This window comes from Bacillus rossius, chromosome 5 (genome assembly GCF_032445375.1).
Source record: "Bacillus rossius redtenbacheri isolate Brsri chromosome 5, Brsri_v3, whole genome shotgun sequence".
Lineage (NCBI taxonomy): Eukaryota > Metazoa > Arthropoda > Insecta > Phasmatodea > Bacillidae > Bacillus > Bacillus rossius.
In genome coordinates, this window is record NC_086333.1 from 68,482,132 (window position 1) to 68,504,045 (window position 21,914).

At 37.3% G+C, this 21,914-nt stretch overlaps 1 protein-coding gene across 1 annotated transcript in view; it reads right to left on the reverse strand.

Annotated features, from left to right (window-relative positions):
- LOC134532290 (neuroligin-2-like) overlaps positions 1-21,084 on the reverse strand; it is a 116,937-nt gene extending 95,853 nt beyond the window's left edge. Inside the window, exons 1-2 of the mRNA XM_063368708.1 lie at positions 21,051-21,084; positions 18,062-18,223 (exon numbers count right to left, since the gene is read on the reverse strand). Of these exons, the coding sequence (XP_063224778.1) occupies positions 18,062-18,223; positions 21,051-21,084 (196 nt within the window). The remainder of the gene's footprint in view (positions 1-18,061; positions 18,224-21,050) is intronic.
- Between the last annotated feature and the right edge of the window lie 830 nt (positions 21,085-21,914).

Below are 21,914 nucleotides of genomic sequence, written 5' to 3' on the forward strand. Positions count from 1 at the left end.
GAGTTTATTTAGGATACTCATGGTGCTTTTTACTAAGTAGATTTTAACTCTTCAAATAGTGGCCAAGAAACTAATGAAACTGAAATATATCTACTCCTTCTGTAACAATGTGTCCGTTGCGTTAACTTTTAAATAAGTTATAAAATTCAATGGGTTTCTTATTATTTAGTTGAAAGATTGTATTAAATTGCAAATATTTGTTATTATTTTGCCATTTTTTTTAATTAAAAACTATTTCCTTAATTCGTTTAGTGGTTTATTTTTATCTATATGAAACTTTGTAAGGACGAATACCAACGAATCCAAAATTATAATAACCCTCGGAAATGTTTTCCGATTTAATCTTATTAATAAATATTGTTTGTTTGTTTGTCCTGTATGATTTCATAAAACGTACATCCGATTGCGACGAAACTTTAGTGAGTTGTTGTGCGCGCGCCTACGAAGGTTTCTGTGTCAGTACAATCATTTTACAATAGGTGGTGCACGAGTAGTTTCAAAAAATGTGTGTATTTCATATAGTTTAGCGGCAGTTCACGTGATTTCGGTGTATGAGTGCGCTCGCATTACACAATTGAATTGAATTAGAAACAAACAGCAACATTTAAGTTCGTATGTGATATAAACAATAGGCAGCGCGAGACTAGTTTCAACAAATGTATATAAATATGCATGTTTGTGTGTTTGTCTTCTATGCGTTCGCGCATCGTTCATCCGATCTCAATGAAATTTTGCACACTTGCCTTTTGATACGTGAAAGGTCATTGTCTAGGTGAGATTTCGATAAAACCAACCCTTAAAGCAGAATTCAAGGTGGTGTGTGAATAGTATCGGATAATTTTTATGTCAGTTATTATTTTCTATGGTACGAATAATAATGGTGGTACGTGAGTCGAGAGAGAGATAGAGAGAGCGATAAAGAGAGATAAAGAAATAGAGAGACATAGTTAGAGAGATGAAGTGATAGAGAAATAGAGAGATAAGGATACATATAGAATAATAAATAGAGAGCTAGATACATAGAGTAAAAGAGATAGAGAGTAATAGAGAAAGAAATAGTGATATGGAGATAAATTTATAATTATATATATGGACGGATATAGAGAAATATAGATAAATATATATTTAGTGATATAGAGAGATATAGGGAGAGTTAGAGAGATATATTGGGAAAGATAGAGAGATATATTGGGAAAGATAGAGAGATATATTGGTTAGAGTTAGAGAGATATATAGAGATAAAGTAATACTTTTATAGGTGTATCTACTTCAAAAAATACCAAAAAAATTGAATGAGGCATTGCAATGCATGCCGGGCTTCAGCTGGTTTAAAAATATTATTTAGTAGCTTGGTAGTATTTTACTTCAAACTGTTTCCTTGGTTTCTTATGATATTAAAGTAGGTGGTTACTGTCTTTGGTCAGTATTTACCAACTATAAAAACGGAACATTGCGATGTCTCAATTCGGGTCGCCCTACTAGTTTAATGTTTTTCGTGTGTGTTGGTGTGTGTGTGTGTGTTAATTTCCGTGTTAGCACACGGCTGCATGCGCCTGGCCACACATTCGCCCGCCGCACTCTGCACACAGCTGTTAGGCGGGTCTGCCTACTCAGGAACTTGCAGGCGAACCCAGGGCAAATCGATTAATCTGCAAGGGCCGCGTAACAGCTCGATGATTACGAAGAGAAGCCCCCCTGTTAATGCAAGACCGCATTGTTGCGAGACACGGGCGAGGTTTAATGAGGACGGCAGCTCTCGTCGGAAGCGACCGGGCGTGAACTGAAGTTGCTCTGCAGCCTGCGACGAAAGTGGAACAAGTAGCGGTTTCCCGCCACGCCCGTCCCCCGAATCCAATTACAAGACGGAAATTGGTTGGGCTCAAATGTTTCTGCCGCGTCCTAAGAAGTGATGCTAGTGAAATGTAAACTGAAATATAATTGAATTCTCCTGAAACGATGGGCTAGGAATACAAATTTATTTATAAAATTTTGAGTGCAAATGCAAAAAAAATTTAAGCTTAGACAAATTGATAAAATGTTTGGTTTGAAGAATAGAACAAATAATATGCGGAGAAATGTTTGAAATAAATTAAAACCTATCGAAACCCTTTTGAATTTTTTAAAATTTCGCTATATTGCTTAGGTTTTACAGTTTCATATAAAATGTGCACTAAAGTATTATTAATTATTTCAAGAGATAAAATAATAAACACTTTTATTTATAGAAACAGTATCGTAATACATGTTACGTATATACTTTTTTTTTTTTGCTTTTGTAACACGCAAAGATCATTTAATAAAAAAAACTGTCTGCATTATCGTACGATAATGCAGTTTAAGTTGTAGCTCCTTGTTACTAAGACCGAAAATGGAGACGAAAATAGTTAAACATTATGCAGTTTAATTTTTTTTATTTACGAGCATATGGAGTGTATCCTGCTCCAGATTATTTTATACCAACGTTAAACAATTTTTAAATTAAAAAAAAATTATTACCTACTTTTTCATAAATTATTAGCTGCCAAAGTTACTTTTATCAACGTTTTTGTGACATACTATTAAGAAAAAATAAATAATAACAATAATGAAACTTCTTGAAAATAAAGACAATGATAGTGGCTACTACGAAATCATGACAATTTTGAGAAATTTTAAAAGCTATGTAAATGAAGAAATTATTTTCTACAATAAATTAAATGTTTTAACACGAAGTTACCGCTTAGAAAGTTAAATTTCTCTATTACTCTTAATTATTATTCTTGCTGATAAGTGACAAAAAGTTAAAAATATTATCTTGTTAGCTAATTATGCAAAAAATTAAGCAACACATATTCATTTTTGAAAGTGAATCAACTTTAAGTGTTAAAAATTTATCAATGTTTAATGTGGATATAAAATTACTCCCTAAAAGTAGTTAAGTTAAAATAATTTTTACTCTGAAATTACTCTGAAGCAGTAAGTATTTAGAGTAGTAATAAAGTTATCGAAAAAAATCAAGAAAAAAACGCATAAAAATAATAGTGTTTTGGAATATAAACTCGCTATAGTTCGCGGACTCAAACGATTTTAAACTGATTTTCATTTAAGCAATATACGTTTTTACATAAATAATTTAATTTTTAAATATAAGTTATACAGACATTACTTAGACCAAAGTATTCTTTGCGAGTTATTTATATTTGTGATATCAAAAACAAAATAGCCTTTATTTTTGGGTTAGCTTTCAAAATATCTTTCAGAGAATCACAAAATATCAGACTTGATTAAACTCGATTTCAAACTGTATTGGACCATAGACTTATGTTTTGATTCGTTATGATATTTCATTTATTAATATTTTATTAAATATTTCACTGTACGCTTCGGAAAGCCTAACATATGTAGTTTTTCTTTCCAATAAAGTCTATAAACTTCCGTAAAACGTAAAAAAAAAAAATCAATTTTCATTCCGACTTGTATATTAACGTTTATCGTACCTAACATAAATAATAAATATTTCTTACGTGCTTTTACAAATGATTCCCTTGGAATCCAGTTGCCAAGGATACTACATAAATATATTGTAACTTTGTACAACACATGACAGTGTTAATTTTTACACTTATGAAACACGTTTTTCGAGATAACACTGAATATTTATTACGAAAATTGGCACATAATTTTATATTTTAATTGATGCTTCTTTCAAGCATAATTTTTTATACCAATGTAAAGATAATCGAATATTTAATAATTGGAAACTATCATGTTTTATTATGATTATTAATGTGCGCAGTTAATACTGGAAAGCTATTCAGGGAACGGTTTACAAATAGATTTAACTATTGGAGGTACCGGGACAACTCAAAAGCATGAATTCCCTGGGTAAAAAAATCCGAACCCAGAATTTCTGCGAAAACAATTTTGCAGTGACACAGCTGTTTTATTTAAATGTACAAATGTAGAAATATCTGTAAGTAGTGTATAAATGTATGTCCGGAAACTGGTTCTACAGCTGAGGTGCGTGAGGTACCGACTGCCATCTTGGACGCCATATAGAAAATCCTTAAGTATTATATTATTTTAACAAAATTTCTTTTGTTTAAATTTATAAAAAAAAAATTATTAAAATTTTGATGAAAATAACTTCCAATATTTTAAAATACGTCCACCATATTGTCATTTCCGTAATTATTATACGATTTTAATTGGGGGGGAAAAAATTTAAAATTCATATACACTGTTGTGTAATTTTACAAGAATATATCTGTTCCATTTCCGTTGACATTGAAATGCATGCTACACTTTATACACGTGTTGCAACCATACTACGATCAAGGTCATGGGAAAAATCACTGGTCGTGGCGCGGTCGGATAGGCATTGGGGTTTGGGGCGGAAAGGAGGGAGGGTTTTGACGGCGGTTTTCCGGCAGACTTGGCGAGTTTCCCCCCCCCCCCCTGGAGGGACGACACCGCGGAGACAGCGACGACGCCTCTGGGAGGAAGAGGCAGTGGGCCAGGGTGCTGGGGGGAGGGGGAGGGGTGTGCTCGACGAGTTGGAACTCGTCCTGGATCGCCGGGAGGACCGACCCTCGAGTGCTCGACTTCCACAGGAGTCGCAGCAAGGGGCGTGTCCTCAGGGGCCGCGGGAGATAAAAAAAAAAGAAAAGACGTCAGCCTCTGACTTTAAGTGTCTGGAGACTGTCCAGGAAAAAAAGAGAAAGAAAAGGAGAGCTGTGTCGAAATAATGGCGATTTCAGACTTCAGGAGGAACACGTTTGTACATGTTGTTCCAAAAAATTCGTCGTACACACTGTAATTTTTTTTTGTAAATGAATCAGAAATAGTCTTGTAAAATAACAGATATTTGTAAATTTGAAAATTTACAAGGACAAAAAAATCGCATCACTACAAAGCATTGTTCGCAGTAATACTGGGTTCAGATTATTACCCCGGTATTTATGCTTTGTGTTGTTCCAGTTATTCCTATAGTTAAAGTTATTTCTGTAAACCATTCCCTGAATAGCTTTACAGTATTAACTGTGCACATTAATGAGCATAATAAAACAAATTAGTTTCAAATTATCGAACACTCGATTATCTTTTCCATTGTATAACAACCATGCTTGAATGAAAAATAAATTAAAATATAACATTATGCGCAAATTTTCGTAATAAAAACTTAGTATTATCTCAAAAAACCTTTTTTCATGTATGCAAAGATAACCATAGACGTGTGTTGTACAAAGTTACATCTTTTTTGCAGTGTCACAAAATCTTTCTTGGCAACTTGTTTCCAAGGGAATCGTTTGTAAACGCGCAGAGAATTTGTTTTTTCCTGCACATGCGTTGAGCATGCTCATATCTCAACCTGTAAACGATATAACAGGCACAGTCGTCGTTTGCGCTGTGGATCTCCAACGATATGGATGCGTGTATGAGTCATGAGTAGAGACCTGCAAAATTCGTGGATTCATTCGGTGATAGACTAGAATTCCAACACATATACCTCTTAGATAATTTTGCTATTGGCTTACTATTCATCTGGACGAATATCAACCAGTTATAAATAGGGACCGGAAAAATTCGCGGGTTCAACGACCTGTAGGATGAACTCCATAGTTCTACGTACACTCGGTCAAATGTGACCCACCCATTGGCTGCTGTCTTGTGAGACGTCCCAACGTAGCAGCCTGTGATTCGATAAAGCTTTGGTTGGGTGTTTCTCATTGGCCCAGCGTCATCCAGGTGAGTTGTGAGCCAATAACAGAGGCTGCATTCAGGTATAACTATTTGTATTTTAGCCTATCGCGAAAAGAACTCGCGAATTATTCCGGTCTCTAGTTATAAACCCTCAACCAAAGAAGGATCGAATCACAGACAAACCAGCTGAGAAGACTTACAAGTCGGCAGCTAATGAACTTGCGTTATTTGCCCGAGTGTACAGGGGTATGTGCAGTCTATCCTGAAGGCCATCGAAACCGCGAATTTCGCAGGTTTCTAGTCATGAAAGAACCGACATAAATTACACGTACGGGGATATCTTTTAATTTATCGGCGTCCTTGTGCTTTTGTAGTTCTTTCTGCCTTGTTTCTCATGTTTTAAATAATACAGACGGTTTGCGGCCCTCTAGAGGTCCACTGATTAGTTTCCAAGCATTGATTTCTGTATTGTGAATTATTTATTCTTGTCTAATTGTGATCTACGTCTGTCTAAAGTACCAACCATTGATTTTGAAATATCCTTCTGTGTAGGTATATGGGATTCAAACGGCTGGCTGATCGCAAACGGGGCGTGGACCAAACAGAACGAACAATAAAATTTTAAACGCTTGAACGTATCTTTTGGCTGCAAATTTATTCCTAAAGACACCTTAACCTAGAAAAAACTATGATTAATGACTCTGGACACTAAACCAACTGTTACAACCCTGCTTCTTGTTTGAAGACTCTGTTTAGTAAAATGAATCAAAGTCTTTGTTTTTAAATTAATTTAAAAGTCTTTGTGTTCTTCTAGCAGAGAACCTTCCTCATCAAGTTCGCCATTTTATGACGAGCTGAGCAATATAAAAGTGCTACTACACGGTGGCTCTGCATAATCTCAGTCACAGGCGTGGACTAGCTCAACTAAATTGAACCTAGCTTCAAAAGGATTTTTAATATGAAACACGAAATAAAAATTTGTAATTATTAACAAACGAATAATTTTTTTAAGACGAAAACATTAAATTAAGATACTGATATTACCAGCTGCCGATCAACAAACGCTTTGAAAAACCTTATCCACCCGTTTCTTAGGTAACCATTTGAGTTTAGATGAAAACATATGTAAACTTAGATATTTTTCTAACTAAACTCTGTTCACCAGCTAGTAATATCTGCTCACTGAAGCTATTACAGGGCCTCAACTTATTTGAACACTCAGTCGGTATGTTTTTGAATTAAGGTGTCTGTTCAATCATGCGTTATTGCTTGGGACCGGAAAAATTCGCGGGTTCAATGACCTGCAGGATGAACTCCATAGTTCTACGTACACTCGGTCAAATGTCACCCACTCATTGGCTGCTGTCTTGTGAGACGTACAACGTAGCAGCCTGTGATTCGATAAAGCTTTAGTCGGGTGTTTCTCATTGGCCCAGAGTCATCCAGGTGAGTTGTGAGCCAATAGCAGAGGCAGCACTGAGGTATAACTATTTATGTTTTAGCCTATCGCGAAATGAATTCGCGAATTTTTCCGGTCTCTAGTTATTGCATATAAATAAAAATCATTGTTTGGATAAAGGTAATATTAATTATAAGAATCCCATTATTCGGATAGTCAGCTAATACTACATGCGAGTTTGGTACCTTGCGCGTGCCAATGTATAACTTACTGCCTTAGTGCTTAAACGCAGCATATCATTAGGAACATGAAGACTTTTGAAAAGGTGACCTCAAATCGGCCTTTGGAAATTAAGTAGCCAAACACTGCTCCTGAAAAAGTAACATCAATTCAATTGCAGAAAATTTACATCAGCTATTCGTTTTAAGGAACATTAAGCAGATATTACAGGAGGAAAAAAAATTCTCATTACTACATAGTGCTTTTTATATAAACAAAAAACTTTTTATTGTATATTTTAGGCATTTTAATAATTGATAACAGTCGTAACACACCATTTGTAACTGACAACAAATAATTGTCTATTTTAGTACATGGGTATTTAAAATAAGTTACTTTTATTTGCATTTAAGAATTATTTTTGACTATGTAAAGTACTGGAAGTCAGCAGAAAATTTTGTAAGCAAATTTCACATTTCAGTGCTAAGCTTAAAAAGACTTAAGTATGTACTATTTATTTAATTCTTATTTTATTACTTTATTTTAGTGAAACTTGTTTGGTTATTCAGAAAGTAAATTACTTCACCCAAACTATTTATTTATCGTCTGTAATTTGCCATTGCAAGTTATGATTATTTGAAAGTGGGAATTTCATTGATGGAACACGTATAAATGTATTCTATCCTACTGAAACCCTATAAATATTCCACCGGGAAATGCATATTTGACATGCCTAGCCCAAAACATACCTCTGGCCGTTATTTAAGTGACGAGTAAAATATTTCACATTGTTGTTGGTTTTCAGGGCGCTTACATTATCACGACTAGCTGTTTGTTAGTACAATGTCGAACTCTACCTGTATAATTCATTCTCTCTTGTTATGAATACCGAACAGAGTTTAGTTACATACTTGCCATTAAATCAAGCATGATTAACATAAATCCAGAATTTAATTATGCCCCTGCTATGATTACTGTACGTTCATTGCACCGTTTGCCAATCCGCACCGAGGCAAATGTTTAGTTAACTTAAAACAGTCAGTGACGTCAATTACGTGACCATTAGCGTACATAACGAACAGAGAATATAATTGTAATAAACTGGATTAAAAAATACGTACCACATTGAGAATATGCCGACAATTAGTAAAGTTGTGAAATAAATTTTGACTAAAATCTTTAAAAATCATCGAAACTATTTATTACGAATTGTTTCTTTTTCTAACACCTACAAGACTAATACAAAAAATAACCAAAAATCTATGGAAGGAAAAAAAAATGATGTTATTTGATCCATATTTGACATTTTTTAGGTTTTTTTTTAAATTATCCAATTATTATTATAACATTTAAGTCCTATATACTAAAATTATTAAGCAAAATCTAAAATTATTTGGATAGTTTGCTTTAGAGAAGCTGCGTAACTAACACACATCTCCATCCAAAATTTAATTACACCACTGGATAGCTAAAGGATCAAAGAATTCGTTACGCTAAGTGAGGACTGTGACGCATCGCGCACGGTGGAGGGGGAAGCACCGCCATTTTGAGGTCATTTAGCTGCATTTAGAGAATTCCATTTGGTATAACATTTGACTCGGAGAAGCTGCGACGTTCGTTTGGGTTTTAATCGTCAGCTCTCGTCAAAATTTGTCAAGTGCATATATAAAACATTAGTTTAAAATAGTTACAGTGAATATATAAGGTTTAAAATAAAAAAATAGGCGTATTTTATATTTTGAAAAGGAAATATTACCTGTTGCGTACACGTATTCACGTACAACACACGGCCGTGTCCATGACACGGCCACACAAATTTTTTTTTAGTGCGACTGACTTTATTGATAATGGACTAGGAAGACTTGGCAGTCGGCGTGTATAGAAGTTTGGAAGGAAAATGCGACACATAAACGATGCAAAATTGGAATTAGGGTAATAATACGTTCATGTTTTTTTAGTGAGATAACAAGACATAATTTAATTAAAAAAGACCGTAGCTTTGATAACCAGTAATAACAAAATACATTTAAAAAAATTAAAAAAATTAAATATTTTTTTATGTACGAAATTTACCAGAATCCTGGGTCGTGAGTTTTGACTGAAAATTAATTTTTTTAAATATTTTTATCAAACGGTGTATTTAAACAAAGCATAAGTTTGTTTTGCACTATCGTTTTCCTTACTTTTCTACCGGCAGAAGCAAGGTCTACCGTAACAACTAGAGAGATCGGCGTGTATGATTGTGTGTTTTTTAGTAACTTTGTTCGACGATAGCTTTCGAATTTTGATTGGATGTCCATAATATTTGTTAGGTAGGCAGGTATAGCCAAAAGAATTTTTAAGTTTTGGTATGAGCAAAAACGGTGCAGGGGTTATTGATAAATTTAATAAACACACTCACGATCCTGCACGCTACAATTGAAATAAAGAAAATAACAAGTAATTGAATATTACTGAATTATATCTACTACTTCTTTTAGAATGTATTCATTGAGTGAAGTTATAAAAAAATTTGCACAATTATTTACTTTCCGAATTATTTAGTTGCTAGGTTATCGACTGCATTGCAAGTTATGGCGTTAAAATTTATTTACAAAGTCACAAAAAACGGAATAATGCGAAGTCTACTAGTAAAATAAAAATAATTACTGTAAAACCTGCCACGTGGCACGTGACAAAAACGAGAGCTAGACAGAAAACAAATTCTTTACTTTTACAAAACCAGTTGGAAACCAGTTGCCAGAAAATGACAAGAACATTGTACAACACACGGCTATGGTTATTTTTGCACATACGAAATACATTTTCCAGATAATACCGAGTATTTATTCAGAAAATTGGCACCATATTTTTATACTTTATTTGATGTTTCATTCTGGCATAATTTTTTTTTAAAGCAGAAGATAGTATAAATTTAAATGACAAGACTATATATTTTTTATTAACTTTATTAACGTGCACAGTCAATACTGGAAAGTTATTCAGGGAACGGTTTAGAAATAACTTTTTAACTATTGGAGGTTTCGGGCTAACACAAAGCATAAATTCCCGGGGTAAGTATCCGAGCCCAGTAAAACTGTAATCTCACATGAATATTTTTGTTCATTTACAAAAAAATATTACAGTGTAGGGGACGCAAGCACATTTCAACCGTTTTGGTTTCCGGTTCCTGCGCGTAGGTATCTACATTGGACGAACTTCACACCTCGCAGCTGCTGTATGGAACCTCTCTCCCTCTCTCACCTTCTTTCTCTCTCTCTCGCACACCTTTCTTTGTGGCGGGCTCCGGGCGCGAGGCAGTGGGACGCACAAGGGCCCCGCCCGTCACGCCGCCTGGGGTCTGAATGCCGGAGCTTCCAGGCACAAAGTACGGCCATGAGACAGGCACGTATACAGGCTGGGTCAGAATTCGGGCCGATACGGCGTACCTCGGCTGCGAGCTCATCACGATAAAAAAAATTAGCCAGTCATGGGGACTGTCAACAGAAGTGAAAAACTTAAAACTTTGTTTTTAAATGTGTAAGATGTAGAGACCTGTAAAATTTGCGGATTCATTCGGTGATAGGCTAGAATTCAAACACATATACCTCTTAGATAATTTTGCTATTGGCTTACTGTTCATCTGGACGAATCTCAACCAGTTATAAACCCTCAACCAAAGAAGGATCGAATCACAGACAAACCAGCTGAGACGACTTACAAGTCGGCAGCCTATCAACTTGCGTTATTTGCTCGAGTGTACAGGGGTATGTGCAGTCTATCCTGAAGGCCATCGAAACCGCGAATTTCGCAGGTCTCTAGTGATTGGTGTTGTAACAGTGGACACGTGCCTGAGCGAAAGACATCCAATCACGAAACACAGATGATGCTACAGTGTTTTTAACTTTCAGCTAATCGAGGAATCTTTTTCGCGAAATATGCATTACCCTACTCATTGGCAGAGACCGGAAAAAAAAAGGTTTGTGGATTCTTTTCACGACAGGATAGAATACAAACTTTGTCACTTTTTTATGCTGCTTTAGTGACTGGACGACAGTAGTTTACCTGAATGACTCCAAACGAATGAGAAACCCTCCACAAAGGAAATAGCGAATCACAAGCATTCCAGTTGGTAGGTGCTACGGGTCAGTAGCCAATAAGCAGGTGCAATTTGCACAGGTACATACTAGATGTCATTTTTACAGTCCGTAATCTTTGGTGCAGACCCAGAAATTTCACGGACTCATTTAGTGTCAGGTATACTCTACCCACACATGCTTTCCTATTGGTTGATTTCTTTCTGTAAAAGCTCCTCTACTTTTGAGTGGGTGGATGTGATCCAATCACGTGAACAATTGGATTATTATAAATAATAGACAGGAAAAAAGAAATTAGTTGGAACACTAAACAATCGGATAATGTTTAAATAAGAAAGGTGCTACAAATACAGCAAAATATGACACTGTTATAAAACTATTTAATTTGAATTTTAGTGCGTAAAACACAAATTTACTATACACTATATAACGTGTTGTAAACCATATTAATTTAAGGAATTAATTTTACGACAGCGTCAAGTTTTGTAGTGGCTGTAAACATTTGTTTAACTAAACATTATCCGGACACTCAGTGTTCAAACTCAAGAGGTCCACCTAGTCAGGGGTGTATTTGTGTTGGCGAGGCGGAATGATTAGCGTGACACTCGCTGGTGCTTCTAGCGCAGTATTGGCTCTGAACTGGCGCGCAGTCTTCTCGTCGTGCATAGGTAAATTAAAGATATTTGAGCGGTAACCGTAACATCCCATGGCGGAAAAAATGTAGTCGAAGGTGCAGTGCAAGTCCCTTGAGTGCTTTCGAGAATCTGTACCAGATGTTTCATGCCTAAACATAAGGGACCGGAAAAATTCGCGGGTTCAATGTCACCCACTCATTGGCTGCTGTATTGTGAGACGTCCCAACGTAGCAGCCTGTGATTCGATAAAGCTTTGGTCGGGTGTTTCTCATTGGCCCAGAGTCATCCAGGTGAGTTGTGAGCCAATAGCAGAGGCAGCACTGAGGTATAACTAGAGAGACGGAATTTTCGCGCATTCATTTAGTCGCAAGCTAGAATGCAAACCTTCACACTCTCGCTCTGTGTTCGTGATTGGCCCGCACTTGTTTGGACACGCCCCTCTACGACCGTGAGCTAACGATTCCAATCTAGGAGAGAAGTAAGCGAACCAAGTAGTGCCAAATAACAAGGATAAAAATGTTCTCGCTAAGAAATCAACCAATGGGAAAGTAAACATGGATCGAGCACACCTATAACTTTGAATTCTATCCTGAGGCCAGAAGAATCCGCGAAATTTCCGGGTCTCTAGGTATAACTATTTGTATTTTAGCCTATCGCGAAATGAACCCGCGAATTTTTCCGGTCTCTACTAAACATTGTTCTGAAAACACGAGTTTTAGCCATTTTTAACAATATTTTATTAGCTTCACCTGTAACTATGTAATCAAATCTTGGAAGTCGATTTTAACCTATACTTCTAGCTGGCGTAATCGTTTTGAAACTTTGCAAATACATGTTATACGACTGGCAATACGATAATTTTACTACCCAAGAAAGAGGTGGGAGGGTCAAAGGGGCAAAATACCACTACTTTTGAGCTACGTGCAAAAAAAAACACAATTTTCGAGCTTTGGGCAATAACCATGCTTTTTGTCTATCCACGAGGCAGGGGCACGGTGGGAAATTTTCTCCGGTGTTGTCTGATCCTCCCCCCCCCCATTAATTCGGAAATTTAAAAAATCGATCCTCTTTCGATTTGGACCGTTTTCGATCCAAGAGGATAGGGAATGGTGTAAAATGTGCTCGGGGTTCGACTACACCCCCTCCCCCCCCCAAGACGATGGGAGGTAATTTGTCCCCGAATTTTTAATCTTCTAAAAATTCAGTTTATAAACTAAGCACATAAATAGAACTTATTCTTGTATGCTTTGCGTAAATAGACATCTCTATGACATCTTGACCAATTTTTAAATCAAGCGGTTTTATTTATGAATTACGAATCTCTGCCCTCTGCCTTTATGTCCAGGTAGGCAGGGTCCTTGAATACTGTCTCTATTATTTTCAATACAAATGTCGTTCGGATCCAACTTCACAGGCATATTTCAGCCTTGGGAGGTCACAAGTCTTTTTTTTTTAAATTAATTAATTTATTTATTTATCTGCGATAAATATGCAGCGCGATGTTTGCCGGTCGAATTCGGACTCATTCTGTGTAGAGATAGCGGTGCGCGAATCCGCATTTCCCTTTGGCTACATTCGATTCCCCCCCCCCCTGCCTACCCTCTCTTCATCCGCTTCCCTCCTGGTGTCCGTTATCTCTCGGGGGATATCGCCGCGGGGCGCGGGCCTCCGGGGGCTCGCTCCAGGCGAATCCGGGGCCTGCCCGGAGCCGCGCCCGCGGAGCTGTGTTCCAGGCAGTTTTCCGGGGTCAGCCGTGTCCGCCGTACGACCCCCCGCCCCTCTATCATCCCCCCCCTCCCGCGTCAACGGTCGAACACCGCTGGCGGAAGAGGTGTTGCCAGCACGGCAACCGTTCCGCGAGTTAATCTCCCCGTCAGGCTAGACTCCACTTGCCCGTGCACAATCAAGACCCTTTAAAAAAAGGGGGGGTTGTCTGTAAAGTCGGTTTACGGACGATAATTTTACGTGATAACGCCATGAAAAAACATTGATGAAAAAATTGCATACTTTTTTAATTTTTTCAAATATTATTTACAGTTTTTTTGCAAATTTAATTTAAATAATTTGTTTAAATATAATCACGAACAATTAGTTAAAAAAAAAGCCCGCCCTATCCTGTTTGATATTATAGAAGATTTTCTCGCACGGTGCGGTTGGCCGGTTCAATTGCACGCTCGGCTCAGGCGGAACGTGACAATGTTTCGTGCGTGCAGCCGGCGTTCATCGATTTATAAGACGTTATCACGTAAAGAACATACACGGGCAGGGATCGGAAATATCCGCGGATTCATTCCGCGACACCTTTATGCTGCTTCAGCTATTCGACCACGGTTTACCTAAAAGACCCCCTGAGACGGTGGAACAATCCTTCAACAAAAGATGTATCGAATCACAAGCACTCCAGCTGGCGGGTGTCACGAGTACAGTAGCCAATGAGCGGGTGTAATTTGCACAAGTGCATAGATGATCGTGGAGTCTATCCTGGAGATCATTGAAACCGCGAACTTTTTTTTCAGTCCCTACTCACTGGTCAATGTAAAGCTCCCAGCCACATGATTGGGTAACCACTTCTTCTCCTTGTTCACAACTGTACCAGGATATCGTCAAGGGCTTGTCAAGAGCACTGTAGTCTAATCACCAACATGAAGCAGCCGTGTATGGCTTTCAAGTACACTTTGATACCCAGTGAGTCCTGGAAATTATCTTGGATTTAGGAATAACGCCATGCAGATATATATTATTTTCAAAACGTGCCAGCGGAGATGAAAGGTATTCATGACAGGCTAACAAAATATTAGTTAAAAAAAATGTTTTGCTACGACTTAGCTTTTGAAATATAAAGATAATTTAATGATTCATAATATTAAATGCAAATTATTTGTGATGAAATTCTTATTTGTATAAATTGGTCCATATTGGTAACGGCATATGTTCCTGGTACCCTGGAAAAATCCATAAGCTTTATTTTAAAATTATTGTCAATTGAGAAAAAAAGTACTTATTACATATAAATTACCTATAGTTAATTACTATGAGTGTTGAAATAACGCAGAAAGCCAAAATAGATTTTTCATTGACCCAAAAAAATTGGATTTGCGTAAATGATACTTAATTTAACTTAAAACTTTATAATTTTACATGTTTACTAACACTTGTTTAAAATAAATTCAAGGCTACCTAGCTCTAAATTTATTTATATGTACTTTTATATCATATACATCTCATTATCAGTTTAATTATAAAGCGATATATATTATTTTTTTAAGAAATAATAGTTAAAATTTTTGGATGCAAAAATCTTAAAGATCTCTGTGCATTGGTTTTATGAAGTAGATAACGTCCATATTGTAAACCATCAGCGTCTCTTTGGACAGCATGCCTAATAGCATAAGTCATAACCTCTTCAAATGTTAGGTTTTTCGTATGTTTAGCAGAGTTAAAAACTTGCTTACTCTTGCATCAGTTGTTTGAAGAATTTTTCACTTACATATGCTGAAACGTGCACTAGGTAATATTTATATGTTACATAAATATTGTGAATGAATTATTATTTATCCATGCCTATTACTTTATCGCACGAATACTCCGTTCCAAAACTTAACAAATCTAAAAAATGATGCTAAAGACACTTGCTTTAACTTTTAACATTAACAACAAAATACTGTTTTAAGAAATAAAAAAGAGCACAGTTTTACTTAGAGACGTAAAAAGATATAAGGATTCGAAATACGAATATGGTTAAAAACATCTAGAAATTAATTTACATATAATTATTTTTTATAGGTCTTCTCTCCAATTTCTGACCAATTTTTGAGAAACTAGCGTAATATTTTTAGTAATATACATTTTTGGTTAGTTTTAAAACTTATAAAGCTTTTGTTGTTAAATTTACAAACATAAAAAAGTTATTTTGTCTGTGGTTAGTTACTGGAAAAGGATTGTTTAAAGTGTAGCCATCGAGGATAAATTATTAATGACATTGTGCGGGCTACTAAAAAAATGTGTTTACAGCGTTCACATACAAAATTCTGGCCAAATGTAATCCCAACGCCCTGTTGGATTATAAAATGTGATACGAAATCGGAACTGAAATACATTGCTAAATATTTAAAAAATAAAAAGTGTGAGGTCACTACGCTCGTTAAAAGTGAAACTTCACACTTCAATAATCCAACAGAACAAAAATAAATCGACATCCTTTAATCCTCTTGAACGATAAAACAACTAAGGTTAAATCACTGGAGGCTAAAAATTAAAAAAAAAAAAAACATGGTGATCGAAAACATGCAGAGAATTTTACAGTTTTATACTTTCTTCGTTTTACCCCCTTATCTCTTTATTTACCTATTTATTTATCAACTTATTCTGCGTGGTGAAATTAAGGCGTGTAATATTGTTTTCAGTTAACCCATATTTTTTGTGAAATTAATTATAAAGTTAAGAATAACAAAACAAACAATATGACTAAGCTAACCTAAATAAAATTCAGTGAAAAACCACGATAAACGACTTACAAAAACAAATAAAAACTAATTAATAGCAAGAAATAAAACATGATTAACGTATATTAAACTACATGTGACTGATATCACAATTGACACATTTTTAAATAATAAAATTAGGACAGTAACATATTTAACAAAAAAATTGAAAATAAATCTCATGCTAAATTCACTGGAGTCTAAAAACTATTCATCACCAAACTTACGATTAAAAAATTTAACCTATAACAAACAATTTCAATAAGCACACAAACACACACAAATCCCCTTGTACAAAGCTCATAAAAATAAGGATCACATCCACTACTTATACCACCGTTGCAATATTTTATTGTTTGTTGAGATATTTTATAACAGACTTCCTGAAAGATGAACGTGCAATTTCATTTTTTTACGGTCTGATGAGTCACAGAGTTATCGTACTGGCTGTAAAGAAGATTCAGTTCCAAAATCCTGATAGCCAGGGACTTAAAACCATTCACCAACCAGGTGCCGCATTAGTGACACATTAGACTTGCGCTCGGAAGGACGTGGGTAGAAATGAAAGCCTAAGAATTAGCCGTATGCAAAATAAATTATCAGATTTGCCAGAACATTACTGGCCAGTTTCCCCATTAAAGTTCAGGGGTATTCTTGTTTCTGAAACTGATTTGGGCCATGGTACTAAGAAGTATTCTGATGATCCATTGTGTTTTGAGCGCCGAAGGAAGATAATTGAAAACTGTAGGATGAACAAAACCCGACCTGGCATAGCGCGCGCAGACATGTCCGGATGTTGTACCGGCTTTATGCTGGTTATTATTTTAATCAGACGCAAATATTGTAGCATTATTATGTTTAATACATGTATGAAAAGGGCTGATTTTTCTAGCGTTACGACGAGTTTGTAACATTAAATAAGTTTGAAGTAGCTTGGCTACTGGGTTGTAGCCGCGCCCTTGGCAAATATTCACCAACATTTCGGTCGACATTGCAGTCGCCATCATCAGGGAGCAGTTACCTACTGAGGTTCTTACAAGTTATGCTGTCTTTATATACTCTCGCCTGAGGGGAAGGTGCTTCCTGATTGGCTGCCGCTGTGGGCCAATCAGATTCTTCCTTTCTTCTGGTTGGCTTGGCTGTTTTGCCAATCAGGGGCGATCTGTCTGATGTTGGATGTGGAGCTATGTTTTGAGGATTTCTAAAGATACATAGCTCCACATATAACATCAGACAGATCGACCCTGATTGGCAAAACAGCCCAGCCAACCAGAAGAAAAGGAAGGCTCTGATTGCCCCACAGCTGCAGCCAATCAGGAAGTACCTTCCCCTCAGGCGAGAGCATATATAAAGGCAAGATAACTTGTAAGAACCTCGGCAGGTAACTGCTCCCTGATGATGGCGACTGCAGTGTCGACCTAAACGTCGGTGAATTATTCGCCATGGGCGCGGCTACAACCCAGAAGCCAAGCTACTTCAGACAATGGCCGTGAAAGCCTGCTGCGAACTTTAAATAACTGTGTTTGCAATGTTGGGAGTGATTCCCCCCGCGGGGGAAGGGTGACTCACCCAGAACGCCCAGGCGGTAGTTGACGGTGACTACGACCAGGCGGCCGTAGCTGGCGAGGACGGAGCCGTCGTAGGGGTTGCCCGAGTTCCACTCGTAGGACTCGCCGTGTATGAACACCAGCACCGGGTACTTGGGGGGCGGGGTCGCCTCGCGGCTTCCCGCTGGAACACACACACACCCGCGCCGTCAGTTACAAACACGTACGTTTACGACGTGTATACGTCTTTAAAATTGCTTCCATAGTGGGAGGTAGAGACCGGAAAATTCGCGAATTCATTTCGCGATAGGCTAAAATATAAGTCGTTATACCCCAGTGCTGCCTCTGCTATTGGTTCGCAACTCACCTGGATGACTCTGGGCCAATGAGTAGGGGCAGGCATTTTTCGCGAAAAGATCTGAGCACTTATTAGACTGCAACAAGGTATACCCGCTCCTGTGGTTTCTTCCTTGTGATTGGCAGCCGTCTGCGAGAGAAGTCGTTGCCTTGTTTGACAGAGCCACCCAGGACACGTTTACTTCCGCAATGAATCACTGTGATTGGTGTTGTTACAATCGATATGTACCTGGGAGTAACTCACCCAATCACGAAACACAGGCGGGCGGTATTACAGTGTTTTAACTTTCATCTAATCTCGGAATCTTTTTCGCGAAATCTGCATGCCCCTACCAATGAGAAACACCCAACCAAAGCTTTATCGAATCACAGGCTGCTACGCTGGAACGTCTCACAAGAAAGCAGCCAATGAGTGGGTGGCATTTTACCGAGTGTACGTAGAACTAAGGAGTTCATCCTACAGGTCAATGAACCCGCGAATTTTTCCGGTCCCTAGTGGGAGGCAATGATAACAAAATCGGGGGGTACAGTTTGGAGTTGAAGCTACATATCTATCATCTCCATCCGAAATTTAATTACACCACTGGATAGCTAAAGGATCAAATAATTCGTTAAGCTAAGTGAGGACTGTGACGCATCGCACACGGTGGAGGGGGAAGCGCCGCCATTTTGAGGTCATTTTGCTGCGTTTAGAGATTTGCATTTAGTGTAACTTTAGACTCGGAGAAGCTATGACGTTCGTTTGAAATTCAATCGTCAGCATACGTCAAAATATATCGATTGCATGTATAAAACCTATAATTAATAAAGTTATAACATGGTAATTATTTGTTTACTTGATTTCTTTCCTGATCTCGACGAATCGAAACAGTTGCTATCATAAACAAAACATGGAAACCCGAAGGACTTCTTAGTATTCAAACATGATTATAACATACATAAAATAGCCTATTTTATATTTTGTTTAGAAAATATTACCTGTTACGTACACGTATTCACGTACAACACACTGCCGTGTCAATAACACAGCCACACCAAAGATTGTTTTCTCTAAAACTTAAGTTTAAGGAACCCGTCTGGTCAGGGATAAGCCGGAAGCGTTAGTGCGCAGCTGTAGGTAGCTGTGAGCTCGCAAGAACGAGCCAGGCTCGGGAGATGCACTCTGACTCGTTCTCTGATTCCAGGGAGACGGGGGCATAAAAAACACGCCTCACGTCCCGCCCGGCGTAAGCTCATGAAATATTCATGCGAGTCATTGTTCCGAGGCAACATAAACGAAACGAGGTAGCGCCCCCCCCCCCCCCCTCATGAACACTCTTCCGCAGGTGCGGGGACTTCAGACTTTGGACACCCCTCGTCGCAGTTGCATCTCACAGCGTAAACGCTTATCTCGCACGAACGAATTGAAACGTATCGCAGGATACGAATTGAAACATATCGCAGGATACGAATGTAAAATTAAATGTTCAGCATTGCGTGCCACTGATCCAAACAGTAGTTAAAAAATTACTGAATGATTTCTACGAGTTGTTCAGCGCGACATGTTAGATATATTGCGCACGCTTGTGTGTGTGTGTGTGTGCATATACATATCCATACACACAAACTGACATATTTACATACATATCTGTACTCACACATATTTGTAGTAATGTTAGCTAAAATATGATGTAGAGTTTGTAAAACGTATTTAAGGCTTTTCAAATTTTTGGTTCACTAAAATGAAAGTAAAAGAGTAAAGTTAGTGAATGGGAAGAAAAATGTTGGGGAATGTGAACAATTTTTTTTTTTTTAATATACTGCACGATACAAAAGCACAGTTTATTCAGTTCAGAGATTTTACAGACGGTCAACTCTGGACAGTCGTTCTGTTAGGGTTAGTGATTGTTTTTTTAAAGTCAGATTTGCCATATCATTAACGGTAAGGTAACTAATATTATTATTTTCATAATAACTGTAATAGTAGAGACTATAGCCGTTGCACAGAAAAAGGGTGTTGGAAAAGTAATCGGCTGTGGTTTATTGTAAGTAATCATTTATAATTTGTTTGAAAATGGGTAATATCATTTGTTTACCTAAATAAATTTTATAATATTATTCAATTATCTAAAACAATAAAAATCTATTTAAAATTTAAAATGATAGTTATTTATGTACGTATTTATATTGAAACGTTAAGGAGCTTTGAAGAAATAAAGTATTTTTTTTTTTACTTATTTATACACAGTATTTAAATTGCTTGAACTATCAGTAGGGACCGGAAAAATTCGCGGATTCAATGACCTCTAGGATAGCCTCCATTATCCTCTGCATTACTCAAGCAAACACGCGTGTTCATTGGGTACTAAATTGTGAAGCGTCGCTACTGGGTAGCTTGTGATTCGACGCTTCTTTGTTCGATAATCTCTCATTGGCCCAGAGAGCTCCAGTTAAACTGCGAGCCAATAGCAGAACCAGCAGAATTGTACACATGCTTGAATTTCAGCCTATCACAAAATGAATCCGCGAATTTTTCTGGTCTCTAACTATCAGTTAGGCAAAGAGTTTTCAATTTAGGTAAACTTTACTTCTCTGATGATTGTTAAACAAAAACAGTTTAAATATCGTATTTGAAAGGTTTATAATATATCTTACAATCGATCAGAGAATGTTACATTCGGACGGGATGTGAGAATACTGGATGCTCATGTGCGTGGAAATACGTGCTGCGAAAGAAAGGCAAACAACATTCGCTTTTATCGATCGATGCAAGCTGTTTACAGGGTCGTAAATAACCGGGAAAATTAATGACCAAGTTACGCGTTCGGTGACAAAAGGGTTCTTTTTTTATTTTTCCTCCAAACCCACTCCTCATAAAAAAAAAGTTTTCGAGATTCGTCTAGCTTAAAATTGACAAACGTTCGGCAGCGCAAAATGCCGGAGAGAGAGATCTTAGCAGTTTTGCACGTGTGCTTACCTGCAGCACGCTGGAATTCGCAACCCGAACGACACGTCTGAATTTCCTCCTCTCTGATTTCACTGCGCTGGCGATTTCACGCTTATTGGAGACACTTCCAGTAATTTGAAAGCGATTTTTTTTCCGGGACATAAATCTCCGGGTGAAACGCAAAACGGTCAGTGGGATTTTTTTTTTATGGCGGGGAGCATCTAAATGGGATAGGAAAAAGAAGGAGGGTGCGAAATTATACGTGAGGATCGTTATTCCACTCCCCTCCCCTTTTTTCCAAAGGCCCCTGATAAATCTTTGGTGTCCGCAAAGCACACAAATTCGACAGTTCTCCGCCGCAGAAATGTGATTAGTGCGGCCGACGAGAAAATGGTCGGGGATTTGACTCGAGGGCCCAGTAGAAATTATGTTCCAAAGCCCGCATTAAACTAGCAGAAAAGAGAACGGTTTATATTGAAAGCTAAAGCCTTGTCAAAGTAATTATTTTCCCTATTTCCAGGTTTCCGTGAATTTGAAACTTTAAAAAAAAATCTTTTGGTGTCTCCTATACAGAAAAATTAAATTTGTTGAA